General features: G+C 35.9%; 1 protein-coding gene and 2 long non-coding RNA genes across 3 annotated transcripts; 2 read left to right on the forward strand and 1 right to left on the reverse strand.

Annotated features, from left to right (window-relative positions):
* The first annotated feature begins 1020 nt into the window (after nt 1-1020).
* On the forward strand, nt 1021-13353 carry LOC105790659 (probable galacturonosyltransferase 6). The gene is made up of 9 exons (XM_012618371.2): nt 1021-1530; nt 1825-1859; nt 1938-1979; nt 2067-2214; nt 2305-2381; nt 2965-3197; nt 9445-9802; nt 10148-10669; nt 11442-13353. Exons 1-9 carry the CDS (start codon nt 1419-1421, stop codon nt 11715-11717), a joined length of 1803 nt encoding a protein of 600 aa, XP_012473825.1. The 5' UTR covers nt 1021-1418; the 3' UTR covers nt 11718-13353.
* LOC128043084 (uncharacterized) lies at nt 3330-7335 on the reverse strand. Its single transcript, XR_008198702.1, has 2 exons — nt 4323-7335; nt 3330-4202 (listed from the first exon to the last, which is right to left on the reverse strand). It is a non-coding gene; the product is annotated as an uncharacterized LOC128043084 (long non-coding RNA).
* Nucleotides 13354-15633: 2280 nt separating the features above from the next.
* On the forward strand, nt 15634-17008 carry LOC128032060 (uncharacterized). The gene is made up of 2 exons (XR_008188183.1): nt 15634-16507; nt 16620-17008. It is a non-coding gene; the product is annotated as an uncharacterized LOC128032060 (long non-coding RNA).
* Nucleotides 17009-17441: the final 433 nt, after the last annotated feature.

Here is a 17441-nt window from a genome sequence, read left to right on the forward strand (position 1 = left end):
TTTAAAACAACACTTTTTCTTAAGTCATTTAAATTTCAATATCACCATGGTTAAAATACAAATAAAAAATCATCATAATTGATATAAGGTTAAAATATGTTATAAATCTCTGTACTCTTTTGTAAGCTTGGAATTTAATTTTATACTTTTATTTTTGAAAATTTAGTCCTCTACTTTTCAGATTTTTAAAACTCAACTCTAATTATTAACACTATTAATATTATTTTGTTAAATTCAATTTCATTACAACATCATTTTTTTTTGGTTAAAAGAAATAGAAGTAAACTTCTAATTATACGATTCTACTAACAGTCAGACCTTATTACAAACTGCTGAATATCGTTCTTTAGTAGATTCTGAACACCCTTAGGTGGCTCAACAAAGTAACATTGCACATTTAAATCTCCATTTGACATCTTTTCTATGTAATTCACAATCTTATTTTGCTCTCTCGGAACATGCTGAAATTTAACTTGACATTCCTTCAAAATCATAGCATGTATAAGTCGAATTTCCGAAAGATTACTGTCAACCACATATCCATTACTAACCACATTAATCAAGATAGCATTATCACTTTCCACTTCAATAACCCTTCATGCCAAGCAGCCACAAGTCTCTCATAAAGTGCCCTTGCTTCCGTTTGAAAAAGGCCAGATTTACCAATTCTCATGCCAAAGCCAAATAACCAATTCCCCTTATAATCCCAAATCACACCACCCACAGCAGGAGATGATGTATGTTTTGGTACACTATCATCAACATTAACTTTAACCCACCCCACAAACGGTGGCTGCCAATACTCTTTTTGGTGTAGTTACTGCAGCAACTGTTATTACAACATTATTTTTAATTACATTGCTATAATGTGAGTATTTTATTTATTTCAAAATGTCCGACCAACAAATATAACAATGTTAACAGGTAGATTTATATTTTGAAATCTGTAAGATAATGGGACCTATAGTAAATTTTAATATTGGTATAATTTTCACTGAAATCAGCGGCCAATATTCCTCGTCCTTATCATTATTCAATGGATGAGCCACCACCGTTTTCATCACCCCCTCGGCTTTCTCGCGGTTCAAATTATCATGCAAAAATGCAATCCCAAAGGCGAGTAAGCCATGCAAATCTAGAATCCCATATCATAAAAAGAATAACATTAAATTTCTTTCGTTAATTATACAAACATTAGAACCTGAAACGAACCTTCAAAACCAATTTCCTCTGTAAAGACCGGCAAACCCAAAATCCAAAAGAACAAAAAGAAAGGAAGAAATAAGAAACACTAAGTTTTCATTTCGAACATGTGAAATGTCTTTTACGGAGAACACTTAAGAGAGTAAAAGGAAACTCATCAAGCCAAGAGTTTTTTTTTTTTTTTTTGAAATTTTCTCTATCATTTTTATCGATTGATGAAGCAGCGTTATCAACGGCAGAGGATTCTGATCCTCTCTTTGTTATCTTTCTCTTTGTTTGCTCCAATCGTCTGGCTGTCTCCGAAACTCAAAACTCTCAATTCCATAGGTAATCTTCTTCAAATCTTTAGATTTTTTGAAGGTCATATATATATATATATATATATTTTTTTTTTTTGCTGAAAAAGTCGGATGCTGTTAACGCTAATGGAGTAGTTGGTCATTCTAGAAAGCCAATAAGGATTTCTTAGCAGTACATATTTGCTTTTCTTTTCTAAATGAAAATTTTCCCTATATTTTATTTTAACCTTTTATGATTTGATTTCCTTTTGTGTTAATTAAAATTTTGAGAGGCTGATTGATCTTTTTTTTTTTGTCTGCATTTATGATTCTATAACACCAGGACTGTACGAGGTTAGAGAGGATTTGGCCAGTGTTGTATGGATCTTTCTACCTTGAATCTATGGTATTATTTTTTGTTAGATTTCTTATGGGGTTTAGCTTTGTTCCATGCAGAAATATAGGACAGATGATTTTAAGTTGAATGCAATTGAACAGGTAGCTTTAAGATTTATGAGTTTTTTGTATTTTTCTTTGGGCATTGTATCTCAAAGTGTTTTTGACAGTTAGGTATTTGTTGCTTAGAAACGTGCCGAGGACTTAAAAGGGCCAAAACTAATTGTCTTGAATGAGAATGAGTTTAGTTCCGTAGGTAGTCGCAGTTCTGATGAGAATCCTGATTCAAATCAATCTAAGGTTGCTCAAGATGTGTCCAAATTGTTAGCAACAAATGGTTTGTATTCTTTGGGTGCCTGTAGTATCTTCTATCATTGACATTTGGTATATCGATTTGATTGTGACTCTGAGTTGCTCCACTTTCTAGATTCAGAAACTAATGATGAAGGCAAAGGTGGGTATCAAATTCAGCAAAAGAAAATGCCAATAATGTCAAGGAAACAGGTTTGTATGAGTGCCTGAAGTATGACAATATGCTATACTTTTAAATGAAAGTTTAGATTATAGATGGTTGCAGTGATGTCTACTTTTAATCTTAGTGAGGGAAAACAGATGTTGGAGATTTAGCTCTCTTATTGGTTTTGAAAACTATATGAAGTGGAAGGATTTGTTTAGCTTACACCAAATAATTCAGTAAAACTGAGGTGGTATTGAAATTTTCAGGAGATGATGCTCCCTCTATCCATTTATGGCACAGGCCCCTGCCATGATATTTTAATTTGCTTCCCAATAAATTGAGTTTTTGACATTGCGCTTTCTTTTTGTCTGAAGCAATGGCTCTTCTCTAAAATCTGAGCAATACCAGAAGAAAGTATGAGAATAAAACCATAGGTCTGTCTTTTACCAAAAGTTTTTTGGTAGTTGGTACTATTGAAATCACCTGGAAGGTTTATATTATATCTGATATGCATATACATGTATGTATTAATGCTTATATATTAGGGTGGGGTGGTTGTTTGTGAGAATGGTCAGTGCCGGAGCAAGTCATGTTAGTTTTACATATTCAGCACTAATTTATTGATTGCAGGAGCAATTCAATCAAGAAGCAGGTAGACATCATAGAAACTCGCAATCTCAGTCCCATAGGGTAAAGGATAAGAAGCTAAAGAAGATAAGTTATCAGCTCAGTAGAGCAAAAGCGTATTTAAGTCTTGCATCACCAAGTACTCACCCTGAATTGGAAAAAGAACTGAGAATGCGAATCAAAGAGGGGGAACTAGCAGTTGGTAAAGCTAGCAAGGATTCAGAATTGCCAAGGAGGTAAGAAAGAAAAATATTTTTGCTTTGCAATGATTTCACCAATGTATTTTATATTCAATAAGAAACTTTTTTTGGTCAATAATGCATTTATTTACCAAAGAAAAAAACAGAATACATCAGACAACTAGTAAATTAACTCAACAAACATTAGCTCATCAAATATACATTTGGTTCTAAAATTTTTTTTCCGTTGATTATACAAGATATAGTAGTTAGCTCATCACAAGAACAAAGTAGCCCAATTGCAAAGCCGAATGCTGGACAGTTTACGTGGATGGCTCAACAATTAAGATGGGGTCATGAGCGAATGTTCTCCTTATAGACCCTAATAAGAATGAATGGCAGTATGGACTCTTAATCCGCTTCCAGGCATCTAACAATATTGTAGAGTACGAGACATTAATTTCCGACTGCAACTAGCTCTACAGTTGGGCGAGGGAGTTGATAATATACACTAACTCTAGCTGGTAGCAAAGCAAATGAATGGAGAATATGAAGTAAATGAGCCTAGCCTAAAGAAGTACCATGCCATAGCTACCCAGTTGCTCACCAAATTTGACAAGGCAAAAGTCAAACAGTTATCCAGGACAGAGAACACCAAAACTGACGTTTTATTTAAGTTAGCATTCTTTATAACTATCAAGCAAAGAGGGAAAATTTTGCTAGAACATAGAGTCACCCCAAGCTATAATAGCCATCATGTGCTTAATCTAAATCAAGAAGAAACATGAATGACCCCCATAATACAAGCCTTGCAAGGGCACAATCAGTAGCTTAAGAAAAAAGAGTTAGCTAAAGTGCAAAATAAAGCTGCAAAGTATGATGTTGTTATTTACATATAATGCACCTTGATATGCATAAATTATTTAATTTTCATTCGATTAAAACTCTTAGCCACTTTTGAGATGTCTCATTCCCACTGAAGTTGAATATGTCATTAGAGAGATAAATGAGGGAATATGTAGCGAGCCCCACACTAACTATACCAAATTTAGCTAAAGCCACCTGAAGAGATAGTATAAGTTCTTTTCAGGATGATTCTTTCACGTAGCTAGATGATGTAGAAGGAAAAATATGCTCTTTTGTTTTTTGAGGAATAGAATCTTTTCACTGTCTGCTGCTTACCTTAGTAGGGAAATAAGGAAACTTCTGCATACTCAAATGCTCGCGCTACGGAAATAACGTTTGTGTTTCACCACTAGTAGACATGAACTTCATTGAACCTCTAAGAGGGTCGTGTTGAACAATTACACCAAAAGAGTCATCGGTTGGTGGCCTTGGTGGAGGTGGGGATGCAGGAGGAGAAGAAACTGCAGGAGGGACTATAACAGTGGTCGTTGCACCACCAGATGATGTAGCACCATCCTTTTCCTTCTTTCGGCGAAGTTCCCTTATAGGGCTACCTTCGTCTTCGCTGCTTTATAACATTGGTAGCCGCAGCAAGTCTTCTGTTTTTGTTTTAATACTTGCACTTTCTTCCTAGTAGAAGCACTAGAAAAACCCCTTCACACATTTTGCATAAAAGATCGAATGTCCATTTATTCGTGTGGCCACATGGAGCCACACGAGTTGTGCCTGCATCACCAACAAGTCTATTATCAACACCAATAGAAATCATAAGAGGGTTTGTGCTACCTTCTTGATCCCTTGTAGGTTTAGAGGACCGTAGACGAGACTTTAATTTACAAAAGACATAAAAATAATTTTTAGGCTCCTTTTTTTCCCTAACAGAATAAGTCACAACTCATTAGTAGCTCCATGTAGCCACATGAACTGCGCGGGCAAGACTAACATAGTGTCCGCACCATTGTTGTCATCAATTGGCCGTCATCCATTAGGACTCAGATCTATGAGGCAATAGTGAAACACATTTTTGACAGTTAGCACCTCCTCTAGATTCAATACACGACCTCAACGAAGCCTATAAAATTGAGCCCACCTAGCCTCTGATATAATTTCTTGTTGTCGTAGGCACACACGCTAGGTGTGAACCGTTCAATGGAAATACCAAAAAAAACTCCAAATTTATTTTTTACCCGTATATATTTACATTGATTCAATCGAAGTTTCGAAGACCAGTTGGAAACAATTGATTCCAATCCATCGTGAGGAGTAAAATAAAACATGCTCAAAGAACCTCTTCAATTGCAGGCTTTGAGTTGGTATAGATTATGGAAAACAGAAATCAACGGCGTCTCTTCTTGCCGAGCACATTAAATGAAGTAGGCCACTGCAACCCACCATGAGAACTCGGAGCTATTCCATACTTGTCAAGAAGATGGTAGAAGAAAGGGTGAAGTGGAAGATGAAAATCTGCTTCTAGTACGTGTAAGAGAAGTAGAAAACTTCCATCGGTGGTGTCATTCAATCGTCTCGATCCTTCAACAATCGAGAAGTCATAAGTAAAATTAGCTGTTTGAGTCCCTCGAGCAGCCAGGTGACGACTCATCTCTTCATGCTTGGTGGTGCAAACATATGCTTTCACCTCCACGAGAGTATTTACTCCGCAGCATTATGAAGGCTTGCTCCCTAAGCCACCACAATTACCTTGAATGTACGACCACCTTTTCTCGACCTAACCATTATGCCTAATAAACCCAGAATAACTATAAAGACATCTTAACAAATTTACCTTTGAACCATGATGATCTTTCTCGACAGCAGCTCCTCAAAAATTTCAATTTCAAACGGTTTAATATTTAGGGTTAAGGTAACCTCCTTTTAAAGAGTTTCACACATTGACTATTCGTGTGTTCGAGAATGAAGGCACAATCAATTTTATACAATTGTACCTCTCCTCAACACACGGTGAATCACATATGACAATTTAAAGCAAAAAGCAAATGCAATACGTTTCATTCTCAAATGTTCCCTACTTCGCGAAGCCAAGTTCTTAGAAAAGTCACTTTATAATTCTTCTTGAATTGGGTGGGGAACAGTTTGTTATGGTGTTTGTCATTACCGGCCTACTACCTGGTTACCCGAATGAGACTGATCCGTAGCCAGCATAGTTCGCATCTTGGGGTTTGCATGTGATGAGTTTGCATCCACTCATGAACTCACCCCGTGTGAGTCCACACCACTATGCAGGCAAACCCGCACCTAGAGAACACATGTTAATCCTAGAATAGGATACGTGTTGGCATGCATGGGGTTTAACTAGGACGTCGCATCCAGAAACAGGGACCGCATCATATAAATAGAGAATTTAACCCCCTTTGAAAGACAAACATACAAAAACACTCAACATGCATCATTCCAAATATGAGAGTAGGTGAGAGCAACAATATTCCAAATCTTTTCCGCAGTATCAAGCAGCAAATAAGTTTTGGAAATATGAGATTGCATAGAGTTGATAAACCATACCATAACAAGAGAATTCGTTGAATCCCATTAACTAAAAGTTGAATCAGTCAGTTTAAGTTTCGTCGTGGTACCAGTGATGTATCCCTGCAATCCACGAGCCTTGACAAACAACAAGCAGGACCTTGACCAAACAAGGTAATTATGGTCATAAAGCTTCACAGGACTAATTTGCAACGAGGGATGACCGGTTGGAGTCACGAGCTTCTCGTCCTTCTGACATAATGTTGAAAAAGACAACTAATACCCCAAAATCTGCTTCAAAAAATTATAACAAAGACCCCTCCAAGAAAGCACAAAAGAGATCTCACACAAAAAAACTAAGGTCACGCGCGACATGTGAAGTAAAGAGGCAGAACCTTGTGACATCGTGTGAGGCTCACATGCGAGTCTTCTGGTAATCGAACTCCGGGGTTTCGCCGGCGATTGGATTCCGACTCCAATGGTACCAGCAGTGAGAGAAAAAATAAAGAGTTAGGATGGACAGTACCAATTTAGTGTTTCTAGGGTTTTTGGAACAAAACTTTGATAACCAGAAAAAAATTATCCCTAAAAACGGATCAAAAATCTAATACCATGATGAAAGTAGAGATGAATACTCTAATATATTGAGGAAAATCCCAATTTCTCAAAAGTATGTATAGGTATATATGCATGAAGCATTGAATCATGTAAGGAAAGAATATCTCTAATCAGAATTTCTAAAAGTCAAGTATAATCAGTAATAATTAGCTATTCAATGTTGTCAAATAAGTCAAAGATTCTCAACATATATCATTACCGGAAAGGCGCATCTTCACAGCTTAGCCTTTAGGCATTCCCAATAGCTTTCTTGAGAACCAGTTGACTTCCCTTCTCTAATTACTAGGTCTTCTCCCAATATCACACCTAGGCATCACGTCCTTTCAAATTTGGGCAGAAAAATTGCACTAAAAAAATAAATGGTCTACGTTTGTAGTCTTTCAACAGAAGCAACAAAGCGTCATCCTCTATCAAATCCCATCTCTTCAGCCTCTGCTTCATAGCTAGTCTATATTTAATGGAAAGCCAACCAATATAACTATGACTGGGGATGTGTGTTTCGGCCCCAAAGCAGCTTACCCCAGCTCACCTTTTGCCTCTTATCATGTAGGATCTCCCATTCAAACTTAATAGTGTACTGTCCAATTCGAGAAAGGACCCAAATTTTCTTATCATCATCACCAGTAATATTTCTTACCGTAGTCCATGCCTCCTCTATGTCCTCACTCAAGGGGTCTGGCTGCCTCCATCTACTATCTTTCTAAATTTCATTTACAACTAATGCTCTTCTAATATCAGAGTCACTTATACTAATGTTTGAAGGTGCCTATCTACTGTCTGTCAACTTCGAAATTCCCTAGAAGTTGAGTTTATAAAGTTTAGTCTTATTCACCCACACTACCCACAAAGAAGTCTTGGAGGTTAGAACCTTCCATAATTGTTTTCCCAGGACAGCCTTATTCCAACTCTCTAATGCTTTGATCCCTAAACTGTCCTCACTCTTCGACAAACAAATATCTTTCCAGGCAACAATTTCCTTGCTCCCCTCAATTTTGCCCCTCCATAGATAGTTCCTGCATTTTATATCAATGGCTTTACTTATTGACATTGGGAGGATGAACATAGAACACCAAAACACTTGTATGCTTCTCAACACAGCCAAAATGAGTTGAAGTCTTCCATCATATGAAAGGAATTTTACAATCTAATTATTAATTCTGGCTTATATCTTTTCAACATACTCATCACGATTTTCCTTTTTCAACCTAGTAGAAATTAGCGGGATGGCCAAATACTTCACAGGCAATTCGCCTTCTTGACAACCTATTTGCTGATGAGTTTCATGCTTCAAGAGATCAGGACCACCGGAGAAATAGAGATAACTCTTTTTATCATTTACCTGCAAACCACAAACTACATGAAAGCGATTCAATGTATCTTTTATCCAAACAACAGACTTGGCAGCTCCTTTGCAAAATATGAATAGATCATAGGCGAAACGTTGGTGATTTAACCTCATGTCTTTACAGCCCTTATGAAACTGAAAGTATCTAGGAAATTTAGTCAAGCATCTAGACAAATATTCAGCAACTAATATGAACACAAGTGGCGACATTGGGTCTCCCTGTCTAAGGCCTTTCCTTCCAGGAAAGAATCCCTCCAAACAATTGTTAATCATAATAGAAAAGGTCACGCTTCAAACACACTCAATAACCCAAGAAATAGATCTCCTTAGGAAGTTTAAACCCAGGAAAACCTCTTCAAGGAAGTCCCAACAGAGAGAAACATATGGCTTTCATAAGTCAACCTTAAATGCACACTGCATATCTCTAGTTTCTTTGCAGTAGCCCCTTGCAAGTTCCTGAGCCATAAAGCTGCTACCTAATATATTCCTCCCAGCAACAAATGCAAACTGCATAGGGCAGATTTGTCTATCCAGAACCCTGCCCAACCTTGAAGCCAAAATTTTAGTAATGATTTTACAGTACAACGGGCAATAGGCCTATAGTCAGATAACATTTTGACATTTGGGTACGATGGTCAATTAGTAGAGTCCACCTGCTTAGGCATTCTTCCATTCTAAAGTCTGGATAGCTATAGTAATCTCATGACTGATAATATTCCAAGCTTTCTTGAAAATGAAACTATTAAAACCATCCACTCTAGGTGCCGTGTTATTCTCTATGCTCCAGAGAGCCTCTTTAATCTCCATTTCAGTAACCTGACCACAGAGAAAAAGACCTCTTCAGTTACAATATGAAAGCTGAAATTCAAATTCTTAAGTACCATTAAGTAAATAAGTTTATATTTAGGGTTTATGCTTCCATAGAACTTTATATCTGAAGAACATTTGAATTTTCAGTGCATCGCAGAAAATTAGATCTATGGAGGTTTTGTTGGCCAAAGCAAATCATGCATTCACTGACTGCTTTGAAATAGCTGAAACCCTTCGTGCCATGGCTAATGATACTGAAGAACAGGTTCAAGTAGAGAAGAATGAAGAGTCATATCTCATTCAGCTTGCTGGAAGGACTACCCCTAAAGGTCTTCATTGCCTCTCCATACGGTTGACAACTGAATATCTTTTACTTCAACCTGAGGAAAGACAATTCCCTAACCAACATAAATTGCAAGATCTAGATTTTTATCACTATGCAGTGTTCTCTGACGAAATTCTGGCTTGTGCAGTTGTTGTTAACTCCACAACTGCCTCTGCAAAGGTAAACCGACTTTGCCCCTTGTACACTATTTATTTTTTAAAATTTTTTTTATCATTTTCATTAACTTTCAATCTCTGCTTATTTTAGTGATGTTAAACATGTTTTTGCTTGTCGAAAGTGATTTTCATTATTAACAGTTGTGTTCAAAATTGTGTGCGTAAAATCATGCCAGAATGCCTTGTCGTATTACGTTGCTGGAGCCTCCAAATCAGTTCCCTTTTAGAGAGATAATAGTCTTCGGTCATTATTCTCCTTATTTTTTATAAGTTAGCTAGTTAGTTCAGGATTTTGCCAAGATTCCTGTTAGTGATGTTATATATCTAATAAATAATATTGGTTATGTAGGAGCCGGAGAAAATTGTTTTCCATGTAGTGACCGATTCTCTTAACCTTCCAGCAATTTCAATGTGGTTTTTATTAAATCCTCCTGGAAAAGCTACAATTGATGTCCAGAGCATAGAAAATTTTGAATGGCTGTCAACAGAATATTCTTCAGCATTGAAGGAACAAAAGTCCAATGATCCTAGATATACATCTGCCCTTAGTCATCTTCGGTTCTATCTGGCAGACATCTTTCCAGCACTGGATAAGATTGTGCTCTTTGATCATGATGTGGTAGTGCAAAGAGATTTAACTGGACTTTGGAGTGTTAACTTGAACGGAAAAGTACATGCAGCAGTAGAGAGTTGTCATGAAAGTGAAGCTTCATTTCATTCCATGCATTTGTTTATGAACATTTTAGATCAATTTTCAGCAAAGAGGCTTAATGCTAGTGTTTGCACATGGGCATTTGGTATGAATTTTTTTAATCTCCAAGAATGGAGAAGACAAAATTTAACCAACCTCTATGGTGATTACTTGCAACTGGTATAGGCATATCCTTCCCTCTCTCTCTCTCTCTCTATATATATATATGTATATATATTGCTTCATGCTAATATAATAACGTGCTTGTTGGTTTAATTCCCAGAAATTATGGTTAACAATATCATATGCACAGACTCATCTTTGTTGATTGAAATTTGTTATCATTTGAAGCAGTTGAGATTTTACCTAATGATTCTCTGTCTAAATTTTCAATATAGACCATCTTTCTTACCCCTTTCTCTCTCTTTCTCCCACAGTTCTATTTTTGTCTATAGCAAATTAGCAATAGCTTTGTCTTAGTTTGGCCTATGAGTGATACACAAAAAAGTTTTACAGGTTAATTGGAACTATTCAACTCTTTAAATCTTGTAGGAGGTGTAAATACTCTGCTTTAGATATATACATTACATGCCAGTTTCTATGAGATGTATTTTGCATGTTGTATCTGCTTTTAAAATCTTCCAATTATACTTTGTTTCCCCTAATTTGAAGTTCTGAAATGAATTTTATGATTGTGAAACTTGTGCTATATGCATCACGAGCTATTTTACTCGGATTTGGGTTTGAGTGTCAGATATAAGTATGGTTAAATTTTTTTTAAATTGTATCATTTCTTCGTTTCTCTTATTAATTCTTTACACTTATGTTGCTTGGTTGTCTAGATTTATTATGAACTTTTTTCATGTTTATATACTTGATGTGATTTTATTTTATCGTAGAACTGCACCTTATATGTGTTTCTAAAGCTTATTTTCCTGGTGTCTTGTTACAGGGACTTAAGAGGCCATTGTGGAAGACAAAGAGCTTGCCTTTAGATTGGATTACCTTTTACAACCAGACTGTAGCTTTAGAAAAGAGCTGGCATGCATTTGGGCTAGGTCATAACTCAGGGCTTAGTCAAGGTGATATCGAGCATGCAGCAGTCATACACTATGATGGAATCATGAAACCCTGGTTGGAAATAGGAATTGCTGAATATAAAGGCTATTGGAGCAAACATGTGCAGTATGACCATCCTTACTTACAAGAGTGTAATATCCATGAATAATTGAAGATCAAGCAAACAAGTGGAATTCTTTCATTCATTGGACCTCCCCAAAACTGCCCCAAATCGTTTTTGTAAATTTCAACTCATTTTTTCCCACAACTTTCCCAGCCATAATCTTTTTGGGGATTAGTTCAATTTATGGCAGTCCCCAAAGGGCAATTAGTTTATGCAGGGAGGCTCCATTGCAGTTATACATTGTACATTTCACTAAGTTTGATTTTTTTTTCTTTTATTTATTTTTGGTAAAAAAAGAAGAAGGGAAAAATGATATGGCCCTATGGGATTTTTTAAAATTTATTTTTTATCTTTTCTACTTTTTCTTGTAATTACAAAGTTTAATTTCAAGTTTAGCCCAACTTAGCGTCAGGGTCATTGTTCTTTGTTTATATACAGATAACATGACAGGTGGACGAAATTTGGACGTATGTAGATAGGGTGTTATGAATGAACCCGTGGCTGTTGAACCAGGGAACCAAACCGAGCCTCCATCCGAAACTGCTAGGGCTACGAGTCAAAGAAAGCTTCCTCCAAAATTCTAGGATTTTGTCATGTAGACTACGACAGCAAGGGCATAACGGCAGAAGGCTTATGGCTGCAGCATGCTTATTGTCACTTGAAATTTGTTTCTTTTTTCTCATCTTTATTCTCTGAGTGTACTGCCGGTTATATTCACTGGAAGAAATTCATCTTCAGCTTTCATCAATTTCTGCTCATCTCATTTTAGAAATTATTAGATTCTATTGTAGGAATATCTGTACACAACATTGGTGGTTTCATTGACCACCGACAGATATGGCAGATGGTACCCGACTCAAGTTACTCGATGAAAATGTCAAAGCCATCCAAGAATCGCATGCGCAGCTCCGCAAAGACGTTGATATGGTATTACTAAATCCTTTGCTTCTCAACACCAGATGCTGTAAGAAATCCTAACTTGTCTGCCAGTTGTTTCCACGGATTCACCTCCCAAAACAGGGCCACATATCGCATCTCTACCAACTGGTTCTTCCATTGGCTCCCACAAACCCGTATCGATTCAGTTTGCCCGGTTTTCAGGTACGAATCTGGATCGCTGGGTTTTGCAGGCAGAACACTATTTTACTTTTTACAATATCCAGGAACAGGATAGGCTTACCATTGCTTCATTCTATCTTGATGATGATGTCGCGGAGTGGTTTGATTGGATGTATCGAAACAAACAACTTTTCGGGTAGATTCATTTTACGACGGTCTTATCAAGCGTTTCCGGTCTTGTGACCTGGAGTCACCTGAAGGACAGCTTGCCAAGCTGCAATAGACTTCCATGGTTCAGACTATCGAGCACCGTTAGAGTTTGCGCCCAGCGCTAGTCGGATAAACCGAAGAATGTATTTAGTGAACGCAGCTCTAATTGGATAAACCAACGATATTTGCACCTAGCGCTAGTTGGATGAACCAACGAATGTATTTAGTGAGCCAAGCTTTAGTTGGATAAACCAACGATATTTGCACCCAATGCTAGTTGGATAAATTGACGAATGTGCGCCCAGCACTAGTTAAATAAACAAATATAAATTGCGCCCAGCGCTAATCGGATAAACCGACGATATTAAATGTGAGCCCATATCTAGTTGGTTTAACCAACAAATTGACATTATTTCATTTCGCAATTTCCTCATTCATTAAATATCATCTTCATTCAAATATAAACAAAATATTGCATATCAAGTATTCAAATAACATCTGATAATAGTCAAATAAATAGACAAAAGGTTGAGTTCAAGACTATGAACTTACCAAAATACGACGGATGCTACGAATCAAATACATCTACCCAGTGATCTTTTCCTTCCCACGGTTGATACCCGATCTATTCTTTTCTTGATCAAATTAACAAATTAATTCAATTACTTAATTTGAATACCATACTTGCTTTTAATTAAATCAATTAACCCTAGATCATAATTTATACTTTTACCCTCAACAATTGACATTTACTCAACTAAATCATTAACATCAAAATTAGCTTGATTGCATCTTCATCTAATTTCCATAACTAACCACATATACATATAATTTATTAACAATCCCTAAATTCTTGAATTTTATAACTTAACACCATGCTAGTTTAATTTATAGCATTTAACTCCTTGAAAGCTAATACTAATAAAACTCTTAATACAAAATATTTTACTTGCTCACTAAACTTAGTAATTCAACTCAAAATTTCCAACACAAAGAACAATCCACCAAAACAGTCCCTAGACTTCACAAAAATTAACAATTCAACCCCTAATTCTATCAAAACGATTTCGAACATTAGAGTTTTTCAACAATGGCAACTTCCACAAATATCATAATTTCTCTAAATTTCTACATGGGTAATCTACTACATGATTTTAAGGTTCCAAAAACCTAAAGTTTAATTGAAAATTATCAAATTATACCAATAAAGTTAAGCTTCAAAAATGAAACTTAAGGGCCGAATGGTGCTAACCTTTTTCTTCTCCAAATCGGCATGCAAAAGAGATAAAGCTTTAATTTTGTTTCTCTTTCCTTTTTCTTTCCCCACTACTCTATTTGTTTCTTTTATTTTATTCATATTCTCGTTTCATTTTCATTTTTATTATAACTTAACATGGTTACTAATTTAAGCATTATTATACAATTAACATACATTACATATATATATAATTCCCTCGTAATTATCCACTAACCATAACTCATCAAATTAATGGACTAATTATTTAAATAGTCTCCTATTCTAATCCCATTTTGAAATTTAATACTAATTACTAATTAATCACCCACTTATTTAATTAAAATCAAGAAAATCCCATTTCAACCAATTATTCCACAAGGTCCAAAATAACTCATACTTTCAACTAATTCACAATTTAATCCTTGAATTTACCATTTCCATAATTAATCCTCTAAACTTTAAAATCATCGAGAATCATTTAACAAAAATGCCTATTTAATTACCAAACTTAATATCAAACAAAATAATACCTAGAATTTAATTTCCCTACAATGGCAATATTCACAAACTTTACTAAATCTAAGAATTTGAACATGGGCACATTAACTCATGAGATTAAGACTTCAAAAACATAAATTTCATGTAAAAATAACCAAAATCTACTAACCAAATTAGACATGCAACATCAGCTCTTGGTCGTGCGTGACTTCTCCCCCTTTCCTTTTGTTTCGAAAAGAAGAAAATTAAAAGAAAAATATGCTTGGCTTTCTTCTCTCCACTCACTAATATCTAACATTACTATTATTAACATTTATATATTCTTTTATAACATAATTATAATTTAAGTATTATAATAACTCAACATATAATACTTATAATATTACCATAACCGTCCACTATCACATACCTATATAAATAATGGCTTATTTACTTAATAAGTCCTTTAACCTAAATCCACCTTATAATTTGGTATTAATTCCTACTTTTATCACTTATTTGATTTAGTCCCTGAACTCAAATTACACACTAATTCAACGAAATTATCTAATTGAAATTCAGTTCATTTCTAAAATAACTCTGTAAATATTTAATAAAAATATTTACGAGTCTGGTTTACGAAAACAAGGTCCCGATACCTCAAATTTTTGAAACCATCGACTTTAAGAGCGATACACTTGTACCCCATCTAACTTTCAAATAACCAAAATTATTAGACCAAACTTCAATATAATACTGTAATATCCTCGTAAATATTAATAAATAATATTCACTGATCTTATCCTTGGAAAACAGTATTCCGAAACTATCGTTTTCAGCTCCACTAACTTTCAGGTCGTTACACTTTCAAAGTCATCAGTCGCATTGGTGCAGTTATTTATAAGCTGGACCTATCCGCAGATGCCAAAATCTACCCTGTCTTCCATGTTTCCATTCTTCGCCAATGCAAGGGCATTCTCGATCAACAAGTTACACCCCTCCACTTAGTCGACTCAACAACCACCTTCATTTTGAATCCAACAGCTGTCATAAACAAACGAGTCATCGAGCGCTCCGGCCAGTTCATTGATCAGTTTCTAGTTCGTTGGGAAGGTCTTTTCAGCGAGGATGCCACCTGGGAAGATAAGGACCACCTTTTGAAAACTATTCCTGACTGGAACCTTGAGGACAAGGTTCCACTTGAGCAAGGGGTAATGTTGTGAATGAACCCGTGTCCGTTGAACCAGGGAACCAGACCGAGCCTCCATTAAAAACTGCTAGGGCTACGCGTCAAAGAAAGCTTCCTCCAAAATTTCAGAATTTGTCATGTATCCCACGACAGCAAGGGCATAACGGCTGGAAGGGTACTATAAGAAAAGCAAAAGGCTTATGGCTACAGCATGCGTATTGTCAATTGAAATTTGTTTCTTTTTTCTCACCTTTATTCTCTGAGTGTACTGTTGGTTATATTCACTGGAAGGAATTACTGTTGGTTATATTCACTGGAAGGAATTTCATCACCAACTTTCATCAATTTATGCTTATCCAATTTTAGAAAATGTTAGATTCGGTTGCAGGAATATCTGTACACAACATAGGGGATATGAAACTAATGGTTGTCTATCAGTCTAGTCTGATTGTGGACCAACGGTATTAATTTGTAAATTCCTTACAGAATTATATGAAATAAACTGATAACCTTTGGATCAGAGACTTCCATTGTAGCAAAAAAAAAAATCACTCTTGTCGTCTCCCAATTGAAGAGATGGATATGGCCACGATTTCAGCTTGCAACCCTGCAGTTCTTTCACACAGATCATCATCACTAAGGATGGCATCTCCATTTTCATGGGTAAGTTCTTTTTTTCTTTTTTTTTTCTTTTGCAATCTTTATGTTAAAACAATGAAGGGGTCATTTTCTTTTCTTTTTTTTTTTCATCTGAAACTGTAAAATCGACTTCCAGGGTTGTCCGCAATGGCATAGAAGGGGAAAGTGATGTGTTCCATGCAGAAGAAGGCTTGTACATAGTAGAAAGGGTGAACAAGTATGGGGATGAGTGCTTCATTGTTGGCAGCAGTGTGTGCAAGTACCATGTCAAGCCCAGTCATGGGTCTGGTGGACGATCGAATGTCCACAAAATAAACTGGACTTCCCTTTGGTATGAGTAGCAACCTGCTTAGGTGGATCCTGTTGGGTGTATTCAGTCTGATTTGGACACTTTACATTGTTTACACTTCCTTCCTTGATGAAGATGAAGGATCTAAATTGTCCCTCTAAGCCAAACCTTACTTCCTTTTGGTGTTGTTTTGCAAATATCATGTTCCAATGAATGCAGTAAAACTACCTTCTTCATGTCCAATTTGTATTTTTTTGTGAGGGACTTATGCTTCCTTTTAGCAATTTCTTAAGGTCATCCTCCGTCTCTATTGTTCTTGTAGAGAATTTGGGTTCTCGCAGTCTACTCTTAACAATGGCATAATTCATCAATTGGTACCTTTTCTTTTTAGCTACCAAGCAATTTAAGTAGGAAACAATGCAAGATTTTGATTCTCTTCCTATATAACTCATACTGGAATTTTGTATGACTACAAAAGATCAACATTTTGAATATTGAATTTCAAACTACTCAATTTTAACTTTGCCAAATTAAAACTAATGACATTATCATGAGAAGATTTTGAGTTCTAAGCAATTATGGTCACCAACAATTGATTTAGCTATTTGTCTTATTCCATTACCTATAGGAATAATTTTTTGGGTTAATTACACCAACAACCACTCAACT

This window comes from Gossypium raimondii, chromosome 8, assembly GCF_025698545.1.
Source record: "Gossypium raimondii isolate GPD5lz chromosome 8, ASM2569854v1, whole genome shotgun sequence".
In the NCBI taxonomy this organism is placed as follows: Eukaryota; Viridiplantae; Streptophyta; class Magnoliopsida; order Malvales; family Malvaceae; genus Gossypium; species Gossypium raimondii.